The 18,218-nt window shown below is 44.2% G+C and overlaps 2 protein-coding genes across 3 annotated transcripts in view; both read right to left on the bottom strand.

The window, feature by feature from the left end:
- The window catches only part of LUC7L (LUC7 like), a 45,204-nt gene extending 27,076 nt beyond the window's left edge, over positions 1-18,128 (bottom strand). Inside the window, exons 1-4 of one of the 2 annotated variants that reach the window (XM_019437291.2) lie at positions 17,860-18,128; positions 9,551-9,776; positions 7,542-7,636; positions 732-830 (exon numbers count right to left, since the gene is read on the bottom strand). In XM_019437291.2, the coding sequence (XP_019292836.1) occupies positions 732-830; positions 7,542-7,636; positions 9,551-9,611 (255 nt within the window). In that variant the 5' untranslated portion in view covers positions 9,612-9,776; positions 17,860-18,128. Of the gene's footprint in view, positions 1-731; positions 831-7,541; positions 7,637-8,615; positions 8,687-9,550; positions 9,777-17,859 lie in introns of those variants that run through there. The other variant, XM_019437293.2, reaches the window with a different exon arrangement.
- The window catches only part of RGS11 (regulator of G protein signaling 11), an 80,469-nt gene that overhangs the window by 26,719 nt on the left and 35,532 nt on the right, over positions 1-18,218 (bottom strand). The gene's annotated exons all lie outside the window — the stretch shown is intronic.

Consider the following 18,218-nt stretch of genomic DNA (forward strand, 5'->3'; position numbering starts at 1 on the left):
AACGTTTTTTTTAAAAGTTGCGAAGTTCCATTTTATTACCACTAAATTGCAAAAATTTAACACTAAAGGGGTATAAACTGGTATCATGGCTTCATCAACAACAGAGTAACAATAGAAACAACATACAGAAAAAGGACACTACAGAACTATCCTGCAAGGATCAACACACGCATCCCCTACAAGCCAGCAATTTCTTTCCTCGGAATAGACCCTAGATAAATCCTAATACGTGTGCACCAAAAAGATATTCAAGAACATTCATAATACTGTTTGTAACAGCAAAAAAAACCTAGAATCAACCTGTCTGTGAATAATGAATGGAGTTTGGGGAATAGTCAAGCAGCAATGAAAATAAACCATATCCAACAAAATGGGTAAAAAGAGACATACTGAATGAAAAAATAAGATTACCAAGGATCTATATTATGAAACAATTTTTCTAAAGCTTAAAAACAGGCAAAAGTATAATGTTCGAAGAATCATAATAATACGTAATCAAAAACACCTTGAAAAGGAAAGGATAGATATGAAACGCACAACAGTGTCGGGGTGGCAGACATACAGGTGGATACCAAATGATACTGGCCATGTTCTAACTCTAAGGGAGAGTGGTGGCACAGTAAGTATCTCTTCAATTATTTTGCTTCATAACTTACAAATCTCACATTATTCTCATTAGTTGATATTTGGCTCTTCACAGTAGGGATGAATTAACACCAAAAAAAACTTACATCTAATTCAAAAAACAGGTCCCTTTCTTTACTTGCAATCTCATAGTCTGCTCGGAGGGCCAAGTCGTGGATTTTGGTACATTCTCCTAAATCCATGCGCTGTAAGAAAGAAACAAAAATTTACACATGAGCATCTACTCAATGTAGAAAGCACACGACCTGGTGTTTCAACTGTCACCAAAATAAACAATACCTCTTTGAATACTAAACTAGAATAAATAAATTAAGAAACCATGCATAGCCAAGAAGCCTTACTTTTCTTTCACCACGATTATGTGACACTTGTATGCATTTAAGTGTGAAGGTTTGTATCTCTTTCAAAGCCAGAAATAGAATAACAATGAAAACCACATTAATTAGCTTTTGCTAGTTTTATTTTTGCATCAGTCATAGAAAAAACGTCTATTCAGTGAGTATCAGCATGGGGGAGGGGAAGGTGGCAAGGAAAAGGCCAGAAAACAAGATGCCATCAATACAAATTTCTAGGCATTCCTTCCTATAATCCTCACTACTCAAGACGATCAATGCTTCGGGTGCAGAGATAAGGAAAAGGAAAGAGCAGATAGCAATCAGGTTTTGGCAATTCTAACAGAACCTGACGCTTAGTTTTGTGTAGCTCTTTGTATACCAGAAGGCATAAAGCAGAATGGGCCAATTCAGAGCCAAAAGAATCCTCCAAACATTCTCCTAACCTAGTAAATGACCCTTGACATAACTGGGGACATAGATTGCGCCACAAAGGCTCTTTTACTAAAACAAATGGCTTGTGTTACCGGTAACATTAGCCTGACGTGACACGCTATCATGTGTTGTACACCTATGTAAAACAAACAACAGGGCACATTCCTTAACTAAATTCGGAGTGTGGGACTCTGTGATGGCACCCTCCACCTGTGGCCATCACGAGAGCACAAGGAAAGTTTGTATGCTGAGGATCATGCTATCAAGTCAGACAGGGCAAGTTAACAAAAGCCAATACCACAATGAGGAGACATCTCTGAAATCCAAGCACTTGGGACAAAAGCACAGGTATACATAACTAGCAAACAAAGAATGATGGGAGTCCAGGACCTCCTGTAAGCTCAAACTACAACTATGTCCAAAATGAGTTCAAAACCTTCGTGGATTATAAAGTCCTTAACATCTTAGGCAAATTAGGGAGTCTCGTGGTACCTAACTCTTGAACCACAGTCTCACAGAAGGTGCGCGCCATGCTCACTAACGAAACGTCCTTTAGAATCACCAGTGAGAACCAACAGTGGGCTCCCTGGTGTAGAGCTTATCTTCATTTGATCTTCATTTTGATCATCTTCTGCATTTAAATGCTGATGACCTTTTTTCTCCTTCACTGTTGTTATCGTGAAGTCATATGTAGCTCACGTATGTTGGTTCACAGGGGCATCTAGAGGCAGGGCAATAGTAGTTCTAGAAGCCAAAGTTGCAAATAGAATCGCTGTCCCTGTACTGCAGACAACTTTTGCTTCATTCACTCTTAAGTATCAATACGATTTTTTAAAATATAGTCTCCACAAGAGAAAGGTAAGCACTATAGCTGCAAAATAACTGGCAAACACCAGGAATACTTAAAAGCTAATGCAAGTTCTGTATCTCAAAGAAAACCTACCATCAGAGGAAACACTAAAACCTGAAGTACTAAGCCTTCAGTACATGTAATGTAATATAATTTCAGGAATAGAATTTACTCATTCATCACTTATGTAGAACACCCAGTGCTCATCCCAAGTGCCCTCCTTAATGCACATTGGTCATTTCGCCCATCCCCCCAACCAACACCCCAGGCAGTAACCCAGTTTGTTCTCTGTATTTAAGAGTCTCTTATGGTTTGTCTCCCTCTCTGTTTTAATCTTTTAAAAAAAATTTTTTTAATACTTGTTTATTTTTGAGAGAGAGAGAGAGAGAGACACAGAGTGTGAGCAAGGGAAGGGCACAGAGAGGGAGACACAGAATCCGAAGCAGGCTCCAAAGCGGAATCCGAAGCTGTCAGCACAGAGCCCGATGCTGGGCTCGAACCCATGAGCTCTTGAGATCATGACCAGAGCCGAAGTCAAACACCCAACCGACTGAGCCACCCAGGCGCCCCCTCTCTGTTTTTATCTTATTTTTGCTTCCCCTCTCCTATGTTCATCTGTTTTCTTTCTTCAATTACACATAGGAATGAAACCATACAGTATTTGTCTTTGACTTATTTTGCTTAGCATAATACACTCTGGTTCCATCCACATTGTTGCAAATGGCAAGATCTCATTCTTTTTGATCATCTGATGACATTCCGTTGTATGTATACCACAGCTTCCTTATCCATTCATCAGTAGATGGACACTTCAGCTCTTTCCATATTTTGGCTATTGTCATTAGTGCTGCTATAAACATTGGGGTCCATGTGCCCCTTCGAATAAGCATTTTTGTATCCTTTGGATAAATACCTACCAGTGCAATTGCTGGGTCATAGGATTAAGTACTAAGCATCTTAAGTACAAATCAACCTCCATTCTAAAAATTTAAATTGTCACGGGGTGCGTGGGTGGCTCAGTTGGTTAAGCCTCTGACTTCCCCTCAGGTCACAATCTCACGGTTCATGAGTTCGAACCCCGCAATGGGCTCTGCATGAACAGTGCAGAGCCTACTGGGGATTCTGTCTTTCTCTCTCTCTCAAAAAATAAAAAATAATTTAAGAAAACAAAAATTTTAATTGTCAGGAAAATTTTGACATTTGTGAACCACACAGGAAGAAATTCACTGCTGTCTTCGTTTGGGTGAGAACTCTCAGGCAGCCACTGCTAATGCAAGCACTGGACGGGGCTGGGTTCCACGGTTACTCCCTGTCTATATATTTTCAGCTTTGCCAAGGAGGGAACAAAGTACTGGCTAATTTCCCTGGCAGCTGAACACCAAGCAGAGCTGCAATGTCACATTAGGCCCTTCCAGAAGATTTCAAATGGCTGTTAAATCCAGCTTGTCAGATCTTTTTTACCGAACAAATATCTGTGTTCGCTACCTCCTAGTGGTCTCACACTGGGCAGGGAACTAAACACACAGGGCAGGGAACTAAAGGCTCTTTCCAGAACGTGTGGAAAACAAGTTCTTCCACTGAGGCAAGTTACACTACCTTCCTCCAGTTATCTTACTCTCCCAAACTTAACAACCAATACTGTATTTTCCCATTAAGCTGTTTTTTTCAAGTTTATTTATTTATTTTGAGGTGCCTGGGTGGCTCAGTCAATTAAGCGTCAACTCTTGGTTTTCACTCAGGTCATAATCTCACGGTTTCATGGGGTCGAGCCCTGCGTTGGGCTCTGCGCTGGTGGCATGGAGCCTGCTTGGGATTCTCCCTCTCCCTCTCTGCCCTTCCCCCATTTGCACTGTCTCAACCTCTCTCAAAATAAATAAACTTAAAAATTTTTTTTCAAAAATAAAATTTATTTATTTTGAGAAAGAGAGCACGAGCAAGCACACGCACACACAAGTGGGATTGGAACAGAGGGAGAGAGGGAAAAAGAGAATCCCAAGCAGGCTCCGTACTGTCAGCACCGAGCCTGATGTGGGGTTTGAACTCATGACCTGTGAGATCGTGACCTGAGCTGAGATCGAGTCAGACACTTAACTGATTGAGCCACCCAAGGGCCCCATAGCCTTAACAAAACTGTAACATCCATTCCACCTTGCCTCAGGCCTACTAATGACAGGAGATGGTTCTGAGCAACAACTTGGGCCTGGAGCAGCCCATGGAAGACTAAAGGTTATACCCACCTTCATTCAGCCACTCTAACTTTTTTTTTTACATGTTTTATTTTTGAGAGGGAGAGGACATGAGTGGAGAAGGGGCAAAGAGACAGAATCCCAGGCAGGCTTGGGAACTGTGAGATCAAGACCTGAACCAGAGTCGGATGCTTAACTGACTGAGCCACCCAGGCACCTCTAGCCACTATATTTTAAAGAATCATATTCATTCCATTATAATTTGACACAAAACACAAACTCCTCAGAAGACCCGTCATTCAACTCTACCCCTCACTTCCCCCTCCGATACAGTCCACACCAGTGAGGCCCGACCTTTACAACCGCTTTCATCCGATTTTCCAACCCTCATCCTAGTCGTCCCTCAGCAGCCCCTGACATTTGTTTATTTGCATTTTCACAGTACCATGGGTTCTCCTGGGTTTTCTCCTCCTCCTTAGTCTGCTGCTTCTTAGACTCCCCTAGCAGAGCCGCCCTCGGCCAACCCCCCCCAGGAGTGACCCTGCTCATTCCGTGCCTTCTCATAACTCATCCGATTCGACAGTCTCTGCCTGCCTCTCCCCCTCACTCCCACCTCAGACACGCCAGCAGCATTCCCACTGTCCTTCAGTTCCAATTTCCACCCAGAGCATTATAACCCCAACTGTGCAGGTGTTCCTTCTCACCATTCAACGTCCTGAGAAGCCTTTCTTATCACTCTACCTAAAACCATCCATTATCCATTTAATGCCTGTCCTCTTCCTCCACTGGAATAAAGACTCTGTCTTACTGGTACCATTTCCCCAGTGCCTGGCATACAGCTGGTGTCCAATAAATACCTGGTGAGTTAACCTGTACCTACCACAATAAACGCTTGTAAGAAACGCGCTCATTCTCCCTATCTTTCTCACTGGCATTCAGGAACAATGCTACCCAGGGATCTGACCTCCCTGCTCGAAGTACCGAAATGCGTTACTCATGCGCGTCCATCCCCCTCTGCTCCTTCTGGCTTCTCCCACTAAGATCAGTCAACAACTCCAGGTTGTGATGCACCCCCCCCAACGGGATTTTCCTTCAGCTGAACTACTTTCAACTACTGGAAACCATTAATCTACACTGACAGTACCCAAAACGATTAGCAGCAAAAGGTATCTCTACCCAGGTCAAACTACAGGCAAAACCTCAGGTAACAAAAGCACAGGGTTTGACATTCGTTTCTTCTCTGTTCTCTGAAGAGTGAGCTTGAGAATTTAATACATGAGTGGTTTTCCACAGGCTGCTCCCCCCACAAGTGTAATAACAAAACTAATCATGAAGAAAATGTTCCCTAGTGGATGCACATTTGACCCTTAAAATGAAAAAATAATATAAAATAAAATGAGTACAGGGGCGCCTGGGTGGCTCAGTCGGTTGGGCGGCCGACTTCGGCTCAGGTCATGATCTCGCGGTCCGTGGGTTCGAGCCCCGCGTCGGGCTCTGTGCTGACAGCTCAGAGCCTGGAGCCTGTTTCAGATTCTGTGTCTCCCTCTCGCTGACCCTCCCTTGTTCATGCTCTGTCTCTCTCTGTCTCAAAAATAAATAAAACGTTAAAAAAAATTTTTTTTTCAAAAAAAATAAAATGAGTACAGTTTTTATATTCCATAAAGTAGCTATGCAATCTAAAATGGTGGTCGTCGGGGCGCCTGGGTGGCTCAGTCGGTTAAGCGTCCGACTTCGGCTCAGGTCATGACCTCACAGTCTGTGAGTTCAAGCCCCGCGTCGGGCTCCGCTCCTGCTTCCGATTCTGTGTCTCCCTCTCTCCCCGCCCCTCCCATGCTCACACTCTGTCTCTGTCTCTCTCTCTCAAAAATAAACAAACATTAAAAAAATTTTGAAAAAAATAATAATAATAATAATAAGATAAAAAGATAAATAAATAAAAATGGTGGTCATCTTTATCGGACTCCTTTTCTGTAAGTAGCTGAATCACGGCAGGTAATTCTCCACTCTTTAGTCTTTTTCAATCCTATCTGACTCTGAAGAAACATACATTCCATAACACTAGCATTTATTTGTTTGGGTTGTCTCAAGTGAACATAAAACTTTAGGGTTTATATTCACTGGAGCATGTGCTGATTTCTTGAGAGGGTGGCATAACACAAGCCTAAAACTCATATTCAAACAAAACGCTAAAACCTCAGTGTTAAACCCAACTGATTTTTTAAAAACCTAAAAATTTGGGGGGTACCTGGGTGGCTCAGGGGGTTAAGTATCCTGCTCTTGATTTCAGCTCAGGTCATGATCTCAGTGGTTTGTGAGCTCAAGACCCATGTCGGGCTCTTTTTTTTTTTTTTTTTTTTTTAATTTTTTTTTTCAACGTTTTTTATTTATTTTTGGGACAGAGAGAGACAGAGCATGAACGGGGGAGGGGCAGAGAGAGAGGGAGACACAGAATCGGAAACAGGCTCCAAGCCATCAGCCCAGAGCCTGACGCGGGGCTCGAACTCACGGACCGCGAGATCGTGACCTGGCTGAAGTCGGACGCTTAACCGACTGCGCCACCCAGGCGCCCCCATGTCGGGCTCTTTGTTGACATCACAGAGCCTGCTTGGGATTCTGTCTCTCTCCCTCTCTCTCTGTGCCCCTCCCCCACTTGCTATCTCTCAAAAAAAAAAACAAAAAAACAAAAAAACACACACCTAAAAACTTGGGGAAGAAATGTACCTTGTTGTACCAAAAATTTACCAGATGTCTGATGTGAAAACAAACCAACCCAGAATTTTCAAAGTATAGGCTGACCTGAAGCATACTTTCAGGTTTGGCCAAATGACACTAGTCAGAGTACTTAGTTATGAATATCTCCATATAAATGATTCAATGAAAATCTGCTAACTTACAAAATGAACTTTATAGCAATAACACATGTCTCGTAACACCAAATGCCACCAAACTAATGCCACGAGTCTATCATTTGAAGGACAATAGATGATTTCTGCCTGGTAAAGGAAAAGAGAATTCAAGCTGTAAGCCCTTCACTGCCTGCACAGCCCTCATCTGAGTGTTTGATGATATTCTCCCAAACCCAAATACACCTACCGTCCCAGCCAGGATATCATGGGGGCAGCAGTCCAGAAGGTGACTCTTGCAGACACGGTCATCTGTAAACTTGACCCTCTGTCTGGTTTCGTCTCCTGAAATTCATTTGTGGTTTTAAATAAGACAATATTATCACGTTAAACACAAAAGCATATCTGGTACAACAATTCACCTGGATGATTGGCAGACTACGAAATACAATGAAAAGCTGATCTAGAGATAATTTACAACTGGAGCGGAATACTGATGTTTTTTGATGCTGAATGTATCATGAAGAATCACACTTAATGAGATCTGACTCCATCATTGTGCCAAAGAAGTCAAGGAATCTGAAGTAAGAGACTGAGCACCAAAAGGCCATTAACCCCGCACATACATGTGGGGAATGATACCAAAACCCATGCTACTCAGAGGGCCATGAATCACCACATATGACTTATAGCTGGTAGTTTCTCCACCAAAAGAAGCTACATATTAGTCTTATCGTTTTGCTATGGACAAATGCATAGGCAGTATTTTGCCCAAAGTCACATGAAGGAGAAAGCTTTCAAACTCTACCGCTGACTGATAAATAACCTAGACCTAGTCTTCCTCTCCCCCGTCACCCCCACCCTTAAAAAAGAGAGTTGGCACCTGGGAGTCACTTTTAACAAGACAATACCGGAAAAAAAAAAAAAAAAAAAAGGAACTAGGTTAGTCAATACACACTGTGAGTTCCAACACATACTGTACCCATCTGCATTCTTCAAGACCTCAGCTGCAGAATTTTATGCCCGCTGTTGAAAAGTTTTAAAGGAAAAGTTTTCTTGCCCAACCTGCAGTAAGGAAGTCAGGGGAATGATACATAAAAGTAAAGGCAAAGTGGAATGTGACAAATTTTAAAGCTAATCTGTGTATCCACAGAGCTGTGTAATACTAAAGGAGGAATATATTTTAGGATTTGCAAGCATCCAGGATTAATGTTGTGTCTTTTTATTGAAAATGTTTTCTTTCTAAACTACACTTTTAAAGTTATTTGTGAAAAAAAGCAAACACTTTTTTGTTATAACAGCTTAGAAATTGGTTGTGACTCACGGCTCGATGAACATGAGGCTTTTCTGCAACTCCCTTGCAGATTGATGTAGGCAGGCAAAGATACACTGAACCTTTATAAATAAAATAGAGGGGCCACAATTGTTCAGTTTGTATGAAATAAAAATATGGGAAGCAATTCAAAAGCAACTCAATATACAAAGAAAGCTAAAAGAGCACTTATTCACCTATGAGATAAAGTGCAAAGAATCTGCACAGCCCTGCGAATGTGTCCATGTGAACTTACAACTTCGTTACTTCAGTAGAAAAGAAAACACAAACCACAGCAGGTATACACCTTTGCGAGGTGCAACCGCTTTCTCCTGAACACAACCATCATGATCTTTGACTCCTCCCTACGACAATCAGTGCAAGACCTACCTAACGACTGCCAAGCGCTGGCCAAACAGAGGCTCTCCTGTGTGACTAGGGGGAAAGGGGGCTGGAAAAGCACTCGGCAGGAACCCACGTTAGAAAAGCTCAATTCACAGCTCCCCTCGGTACAGAAGAGGAACGGCGGGGGTTTCAAGGCCCATCCGGCTCCCTCGGGTGTATGTAGCTTCTTCCCCGAGGAGCCTCGGAGGAGCTCCACCACCCGGCTGTCAGCGACCTGGAGCCCACGCTGGCGCCAGCCCTCCGCCGACTCCCCGGTTCGCGGCGCGGGGCCGCGGGAGCGGGAAGGAGTCGCGCGGCGCCGGCCAGGGAGAAAGTCGCAACCGCAAATGGGGAGGGGACCCATCGCCAGCGAGGGAGGGCCCGGCCGCGGCCGCCTCCAAGGCGAACCGGCTCAGACAAAGGCCCGGCGCCGGCGGTCGGCGCGCGGGGGAGGGAAGGGTGCCCGGCGCAGGCGCAGACGGTCGCGGCCCCCGCCTCAGGCCGCCCGGCGGCCTCGCCTCACTCCAGCCCAGCCCCTCGCCAGGCCTGTCGCCCGGACTCACCGTCCCGGGCCGTGCCCATGAGCTGGTCCAGCAGGGCCCGCATCTGCGCCTGGGCGGACATGATGGCCGGCGAGGGCGGCAGGGATGGCCGCGACGACTCCTCTCAGCGCACGGGCAGCGGCGGCGGCAGCGGCGACGAACGCTGGTCGCGTCGGCCTCGAGCCCACTTAGCTCCTTCCCGCCGCGGGGGACGCCGGGAGGAAGTGCGTCAGTGCCGGTGTTGAGCCTGCTGGGAAATGTAGTTTCTAAGGCGGGATAGGGAAGGAAACTCCGCCCTGTAAGAGACAGGCGGGAGGGGTCCAAACAAGTTGCCCAAAAGGGGAAGCCAAAAAAGTCCCCGCCCTGATTTTATTCTAGGGCCCAAGACCTGTATGTTCCACTGGGACTAAACTGCAATAAAGTAATATGAATATGGACAATACAAAACGAAAAAATAAATCTTATGTGTTTTCTTGCTGGCAATGAAACCCTTTTACTCCCAGACTCCAGTTTTTCTCTACTGTGAAATGGGGATTCTAATGGTGCCTGTCCTATGACTTGTGAGAGTTAAGTCAAGCCTGGTATTAATGTTAGATTCTGTGATTACAATTTTACGGTGGTCCATCTGTGAGGTCAGTCGGCCATCCATCAAGGCTATTCTATTCTAGCTCCAGCCACACCAGAGATTGGCCATGAGGTACTACTCCTTGAGTAGAACAGCCAGTCACATGAAGGTAGGTTGATTACATTGGATCCTTTTTACTCTAGGCGGACAGTGATTCATCCCTATGGAACTGTCAACTTACACAGATACGTGTTTGTTTTTCCAGACAACAGTGCCTCTACACTGGCCTCTACACACATCCAAAAGCTTGCAGAATGCCTGATTCATTGACATGGGATCCTGCACAACACTGCCTCATATCAAAAAATATGTTTCATGGTAAAGCAGATCAGGTATTTATTTCTGTATAGCAAGCCACTTAAAAAACTTAGTGGTGTAAAAGAGTTGATTTATTATTTCTCATCATTCTGTGGAATTCAGGCAGGGCTTAGCTGGGCCTAGGCTCTACTACTCTAGGTGGTGTTGGCTAAATTCACAAAATTGCTTGTATGGAACTGGGCTAAGGTCCAAAGCTTCATTGACACGTCTGGTTCCTCTGTAATGTTCCACATGGCCTCTCTCTCTGTACAGAGATCACGTCACTCAAAAGTCTAGCACAAGCTGCTTTATAGTATGGCAGATGGGAAACAAAAAAGCGAACATGTAAAAATTGAAAAAACGCTGCCCGTATGAAATGATAATAATAATATTAGTTTGTGGGATTTAGCAAAAGAGTAATAGGGGCGCCTGGCTGGCTCAGTCAGTGGAGCATGCAACTGTTGAACATGCAGTTATGAATTCGAGCCCCACATCAGTGTAGGGATTACTTAAAAATAAAACCTTGGGGTGCCTGCATGGCTCAGCCCAGTAAGTGTCCCAACGCTTGATTTCAGCTTGGGTCGTGATCCAAGGGTCCTGGGATCGAGTCCCATGTCAGGCTGTGGGCTGAGCAGGAGCTTGCTTACGATTCTCTCTCGGGGCACCTGGGTGGCTCAGGTGGTTAGGCCTCCATCTCTTGATTTCAGCTCATGTCATGACCTCACGGTTTGTGAGTTCAAGCCTCATGCTGGTCTCTGTACTGGCAGTGTGGAGCCTGCTTGAGATTCTCCCTCTTTCTCTGTCCCTCCCCCACTCACACTCTCTCTGTCTCTCTCAAAATATATACACTTAAAAAAAAAAAAGATTCTTTGTCTAAAAAAATAAAAATAAATCTTTAAAAATAAATAAAATATTTATTTAAAAAAATTTTTAATGTTTATTTATTTTTGAGAGGGAGAGAAGAGAGAGCGCAAGCAGGGGAGGGGCAAAGAGAGAAGGAGACACAGAATCTGAAGCAGGCTCCAGGCTCTGAGCTGACAGCACAGAGCCTGATGGGGGGCTTGAACCCAAGAACCAGGAGATTATGACCTGAGCCAAAGTCAGAAGCTTAACCAACTGAGCCACCCAGGTACGCCTCCAACTCTTGGCTTCGACTCGCGTCATGATCTCAGCGTTCCTGGGATCAAGGCCCCCAGTCCGGCTCTCTCTCTGCTTGGGATACTCTCTCTCTGCCTCACTCCCATGTATGCACACACTGTCTCTCTGTCTCTCTGTCTCTCTGTCTCTCTCCAAATAAATAAATAAACTTTAAAAAATTGTTTAAATTTAGATTTGGTTAAATATTCATTGTAAAATTTCAAGGATAATCACTTTAAAAATATAAGTGGATTATAAAAATTGCAGGCAGGTAGATGGGAAAAAATGGAACAAGAACATTAACAAAGTTAATCAACCTGAAGCATGCAAGAGGTATTGAAAAGTGAGACAAATAAAAATTAAAAATGAGGGACGCCTGGGGGGCTCAGTCAGTTAAGCGCCCAATTTCAGCCCAGGTCATAATCTCACTGTTCCTGAGTCTGTGCCCGGCATTGGACTCTCTGCTGTCAGCACAGAGCCTGCTTTGTCTCCCTCTCTCTGCCCCTCCCCACCCCTGCAGGCACCATCTCTCGTCTCTCTTTCAAAAATAAGAAAGAAAAAAATTAAAAATGAAATGGCTAGGGGTGTCTGGCTGGCTCCGTTGGTAGAGTATGGGAGTCTTGATCTCAGGGTTGTAAATTCAATCCCTATGTTGGATGTACAGATTACTTACGAATAAAATCTCAAAACAATCTTCCTTAAAAACGGTAATAAGGGCACCTGCGTGGCTCAGTTGGTTGAGTGCCCAACCATTGACTTCGGCTTCGGTCATGATCCCAGGGTTTGGAATCAATCAATACCCTGTTGGGCTCAGTGCTGAGCATGAAGCCTGCTTGAGATTCTCTCTCTCCCCCTCTCCCTCTCTCTCCCCCTCAGCCCCTCTCTACCACTTGCTTTCTCTTTCTCTAAAATAATAATAATGATAATAATAACAATAATAAGGCTAAATGCAAATTGGCAGCCTGGATTAGATCCTTGAACAGAGAAGGGACAGTAGTGGGGTGCCTAGGCGGCTCAGTTGGCTAAGTGTTCAACTTCGGCTCAGGTCATAACCTTGTGATTTGTGGGTTTAAGCCCATGTTAGGCTCTGTGCTAACAGCTCGGAGCCTGGAGCCTGCTTCAGATTCTGTGCCTCCCTCTCTATCTGCTCCCCCCCTGCTCCCCCCCTGCCTGTCTCTGTGAAAAATAAATAAACATGAAAAAAAAGGGGGGGGGGACAGTAGTGGCAAAATTGGTGAAACTGAATAAAGTCTGTGATTTAGTTAATCATGAAGTACTAATATTAATTTCTTAGTTTTGACAAACGTACCATAGTCATGGAAGCTGTTAATCTTAGCGGAAACTGACTGAAAGGTATATAGGAACTCTTTTATTGTCTTTGCAAGTTTTCTGTCAAATTATTCCAAAATATAAAGTTTATTTAAGAAGCAGTATGGTGGGGCACCTGAGTGGCTCACTTGGTTGTGTGTCCAGCTCTTGGTTTTGGCTCACATCATGATCTCACGGTTTTGCAATTTCAAGCCCCATGTCGGGCTCTGTGCTGAGAGTCTGCCTGGGATTCTCCCTCCTTCTGCCCTTCCCCCTCTCGAGGTCTGTCTCTCACAAAATAAATAAATAAAGGTAAAAAAAGAAAAAGGCAATACAGTATAGGGTGTCTGGCTGGCTCAGTGAGTACAGCAGGTGACTCTTGATCTCAGGGTCCTGAGTTCAAGCCCCTCAAGCCCCACATTGGGCTCGGATAAATGTAAATAAATAAATAAATAAATAAACAAATAAATAAAAATACGTAAATAAAAATAAGAAGTAGAGGGGCACCTGGATAGTACAGTTAACTGTCTGACTGTTGATCTCAGCTCAAGCCTTGATCATAAGTTCAAGCCCTATGTTGGGCTCTGTGCTGGGCGTAGAGCCCACTTATAAAATAAAAAACGCACAAACCTCGAGATCATGACCTGAGCAGAAGTTGGACTTTTAACCAAGTGAGCCACTCAGGCATCCCTAAGCTTTTTTTTTTTTTTTTTTTTTAATGTTTATTTATTTATTTTGAAAGGGAAAGAGAGCACGCGCGCCCACACGTATGAGTGGGGGTAGGGCAGAGAGAGAGAGAAAGAGTCTCCAGAAGGCTCTGCAATATCAGATATCATGAGTCAGATGATTAACCAACTGAGCCACTCAGGCACCTCTAAAGCGAATACTTTCAATTCCTGCCTATTTTTGCTCCTGTAGGATTTTTTGGTAGTCATTTTTTTAACAAGCTAGCAATGTTACCTCCTATTCTTTATTTTTATTTATTTATTTATTTATTTTTGAGAAAGAGACAGAATGTGAGTCGGGAGGGATAGAGAGGGAGACGCAGAATCCGAATCAGGCTCCAGGCTCTGAGCTGTCAGCACAGAGTCCCACACGGGGCTTGAACTTGTGAGCCAGGAGATCATGACCTGAGCCGAAGTCGGACGCTTAACTGACTCATCCACCCAGGTGCCTGTTTCCTTCTATTCATAATCTCCTAAAACTTTTTACATCAATGTGCATTGAATTTTATTGACTGATTTTTCAGCATATCTTGAGATGATGTTGTTTTTTTCCTTTAGCTTTTAATGTAGTAAATGCCATGAACTTTCTAATGATAAATGGTCTTTATATTCCTGGAATAAAACAATTTGCTCATGGCTTGTTTACTTTGTGCATATTGCTAGATTCCATTTGCTGATATTGTTTGGGATGTTTGCCTCTGTGTTTATAATTGGATTATAATGTCACTTTATTTTACTAATCTCTTCTAGTTTTGGTATCAAGGTTAAATTGACCTCAAATTTAATCTTTCCCTATTTTTTGGATGTTTGTATAACATCGGAATGACTGGTTTCTTTAAAAGTTGGTACAATTCACCAGTAAAACTATGTGGGCCCGATGCATTCTTTGAGGAAGAAATTTAAAGTAAGATTTATCGTGGTGCCTGGGTGGCTCAGTCGGTTGAGTGTCCGACTTTTGATTTCAGTTCAGGTCATGATCCCAGGGTCATGGGATTGAGCCTTCAGTCAAGGCTTGGCTCAGAGCCTGCTTAAGATTCTCTTTCCTTCTGCCCCTACTCCTGTGAGCATGCACATGCTTTCTCTCTCAAATAAAATAATCAATTAAAGTAAGATTTATGATGATCTTAAAACCGGTGCATAAAAAATTAGCTTGGAGCGCCTGGGTGGCTCAGTCAGTTAAGCGTTGTACTTTTGATTTTGGTCAGGTCATCATCTCACGGTTCATGTGATCAAGGCCCGGGCCAGGCTCTGAGCTGGTACTTAAGAGTGTGCTTCGGATCCTCTCTCTCAAAATTAATAAACTTAAAAAAGTATTCCCTTTAAAACTAGAAACAACGACACCCACAATTGCTTCTATTTCACAGTCAGCTCGGAAGAGCAAGAAAAAGAAATTAGACACAAGAATTGAGGAGGAAAAAACAAAATCGTCTTTTTTCAGACGATGGTTATGTTGATAGAGAATTCAAAAGAATCCCCCAAAAGACGTTAAAAATGAATTTAACACGGTTGCTGGTTAAAAAACAATGTATGGAGGGGCGCCTGGGTGGCGCAGTTGGTGAAGGTCCGACTTTGGCTCAGGCAATGACCTCACAATTCGTGAGTTCCAGCACTGTGTGGGGCTCTGCACGGACAGCTCAGAGCCTGGAACCTGCTTCAGGTTCTGTGTCTCCCTCTCCCTTTGCCCCTCCTCCACTTATGTGTACACACTCTCTCTCTCTCTCTCAAAAATAAACATTTAAACATTTAAATAAACATTATTTAAATAAATATTTAAGTAAATAAATACACAAACCAATTTATGGACCCAATGTGGGGTCTCCTGATCAGATGGGGCCACCACAAGTGGGGCATCCCAATAAAGTAGGGGCCGGTAGCACAGGCAGTGAAATAATTCACCCAAGGGGCCCCCGCGTGACTCTGTAGGTTAAGGGTCTGACTCTCGATCTCAGCTCAGGTCATGATATCATGATCACGAGATGGAGCCCCGAGTCAGGCTCCACACTGGGCCTGGAGCCTGCTTGAGATTCTCTCTCTCCTTCTCCCTCTGCCCTTCGCACACGCCCTTTCTATCTCTCAAAAAAATAAAAAATTCACCCAAAGCAGAACAAAAGAGATAGAAGTTTATTGAATTTATTGAATACACAAGGGAGCAACAGGTGGGACAGCAGAGGAGAGACTGTCTTCAAGGGAGGTGGTGGAGGCCACGGGTGGAGTGAGAGTATGGGAATGTGCGGAATTTCACTTTTGGGGTAATCTTAGGAACTGTGCCTGGTGGTTATTGGTCAGTTAGGGCCTAAGGCAATTTCAAGGCGGGTTGCATTATTAACAAGACTGTTTGCATGGTCTGTTTGCAATCAACTTGGTGGTGGTCGCCGTGGGCCCTTTCACCTTGATCAAGTTTCCACTGCTCAAGCCTGTTGACTAAAAGCATCCTCTACAGAAAGGTATACACTATTTCCATGTGGCAACTACAATGAAAAACATTATTTTTTTAAAGACACCATTTTCTTTTTTTTTTTAAGATTTTATTTTTAAGTAATCGCTACACCCAACATGAGGCTTGAACTCAAAACCCTGAAATCCAGAGTCCCATGCTCTACTTGTGACTGAGTCAGCCAAGTGCCCCTAACGACACCACTTTCAATAGTACCGAGAACCACAAAATGCCTACGAGTAAATCTAACAAAAAATTCAAAAGACTTGTATGCTGGAATTAAAATATCTTACTGGAAGGCGTCACAGAGAGCTTAAATCAAGTGGATGGTCAGTCTGTGCTCTTGCTTAAAAATACAATATCTAGGGGTGCTCGGGGTGGCTCGGTCGGTTGAGGATCCGACTTCGGCTCAGGTCATGATCTTGAGGTTCGTGAGTTTGAGCCCTACACTGGGCTCTGTGCTGACAGCATGGAGCCTGCTTTGGATCCTCTGTTCCCCTCTCTCTGTGCTTCCTCTGCTCGCACTCTCTGTCTCAAAAATAAATAAACAGTAAAAAAAAAAAAACAAACCCTGTGGGGTTATTTTGTTAAACTTGCCTGATTGTAAAATTTTCCTCAAGAATGGCTAAAGCTCATTAACGTAAGAAAAAGGTGGAGGTATCTGTCCAACTAAATATCACGAGTTATTATAAGGACACTGTAATTGAAATTGTATAACTGAGATTCTCTTTAGCACAAAGATGGAGAGAACAGTAACAGAATAAAGGTCCCAGAAAGAAGCTATGGGGAAACTCCCTCGAGTTCCCAGTGCTCCTGTAAAAAGCCCTGGTCTCCTTAGACCCTTCACCTACATGAGAATTGAGAATTCGATCTGCAAGCATTTACTTGCCCAGTTAATTACGCTGCTCCAGAAGTGTAACTTCCTGTATCTTTCTGAGAGAGCCAAGTGGTTAAACCTTGGATTAGGTGCATAGGTACTGGGGAGAACAGAGTGTTCTCTTTCCAGTTATTTACATTTCAAGGAATGAGAACCAGGAACTTGGAGACAGCTCCAGGTCCTAAAAGTCTAGACAAGAGACAGTAGGGCTCTCCGGCCCCTGGAGAAACTCATTTACATGGATTTACAAGGACTGGAGTAGGGAGGAGACCCCTTTCTAGAGGGGAGGAGGGCATCTACCTCTTCCCCTTAATAAAAGCAGAAAAGGTACTTTTCCTCATCCCTCACCTATGTTGCAGGGCCACTCCTGTACGAAAAAATTCCTTTGGTTATCCTCCTATTTCCCTGGGGGGTAAGGCTTGGAAGGAGGAGGTGTGAGGGACTCAACATGCTTATTATTACAAGGGGGTAAGTAGTAAGAAATCTTATCTGATCCAGGACACCTCCTGTGAGCATTAGGATGAAATTAATTAATAAAGACACTCGTGCATATCCAGATTTTTAAAAAATATGGCCGGTGCCTCTGCACATTGCTGGGGAAAAGAGACACTAACTCAATAAATGTCACTAGAACTCCAAGTTATCCAAATGATGAAGAAAATGAAATTACCTCCTTACACCACACTAAATCTATTCTAACTCGAACTTAAATGTTAAAATGAATACTTTAAAACCATTAGAAAAAACGGGGGAGACTTCTTGGGGGTAGGGAAACGTTCCTTAAACAAGGCACAGAAAGCACTAATCATAAAAGATTGACACATTTTTCTATATTAAAATAGAAACTTGTGGCCACCAAAGGCACCATAAACACCACGACGCCAACGGCGACATTCACCACGCGCATCAAGGGCGGAGGCTTCTTACCCTAAACCCAGCGCAACGAAACCACAGAAGAAGCCGCGCAAAAAGTGCAGCAACGGCAAGACAGGCACTGCAGGGGAAACGTCGTGGCCAGTAGAACGTGTGCACAGATACTCAAACCCGACGAGGCAGAATAAAACCACAGGAGGTCCCACCTCAAAGCCAGGGACCCACGAGGCCCGCGCGGCCGCGGCGCCCGACCCCCACGCGAGCCGGCTCCACGCGCGGCCCCAGGCCCACTCGACTCGGCCGGGCCGCGGCCATGACCCGTCGCTCCTCCACAGCGGCCCGCCGCAAGGTCGGAAGCCGGTCGGCGCGCTTCCGCCTCCGCTCCAGCCGGCCGGAAGTGACGTCCGGGGGCG

The sequence above is a fragment of the Panthera pardus genome, unplaced genomic scaffold, assembly GCF_024362965.1.
Source record: "Panthera pardus isolate Hobbes unplaced genomic scaffold, ASM2436296v1 HiC_scaffold_4, whole genome shotgun sequence".
In the NCBI taxonomy this organism is placed as follows: Eukaryota; Metazoa; Chordata; class Mammalia; order Carnivora; family Felidae; genus Panthera; species Panthera pardus.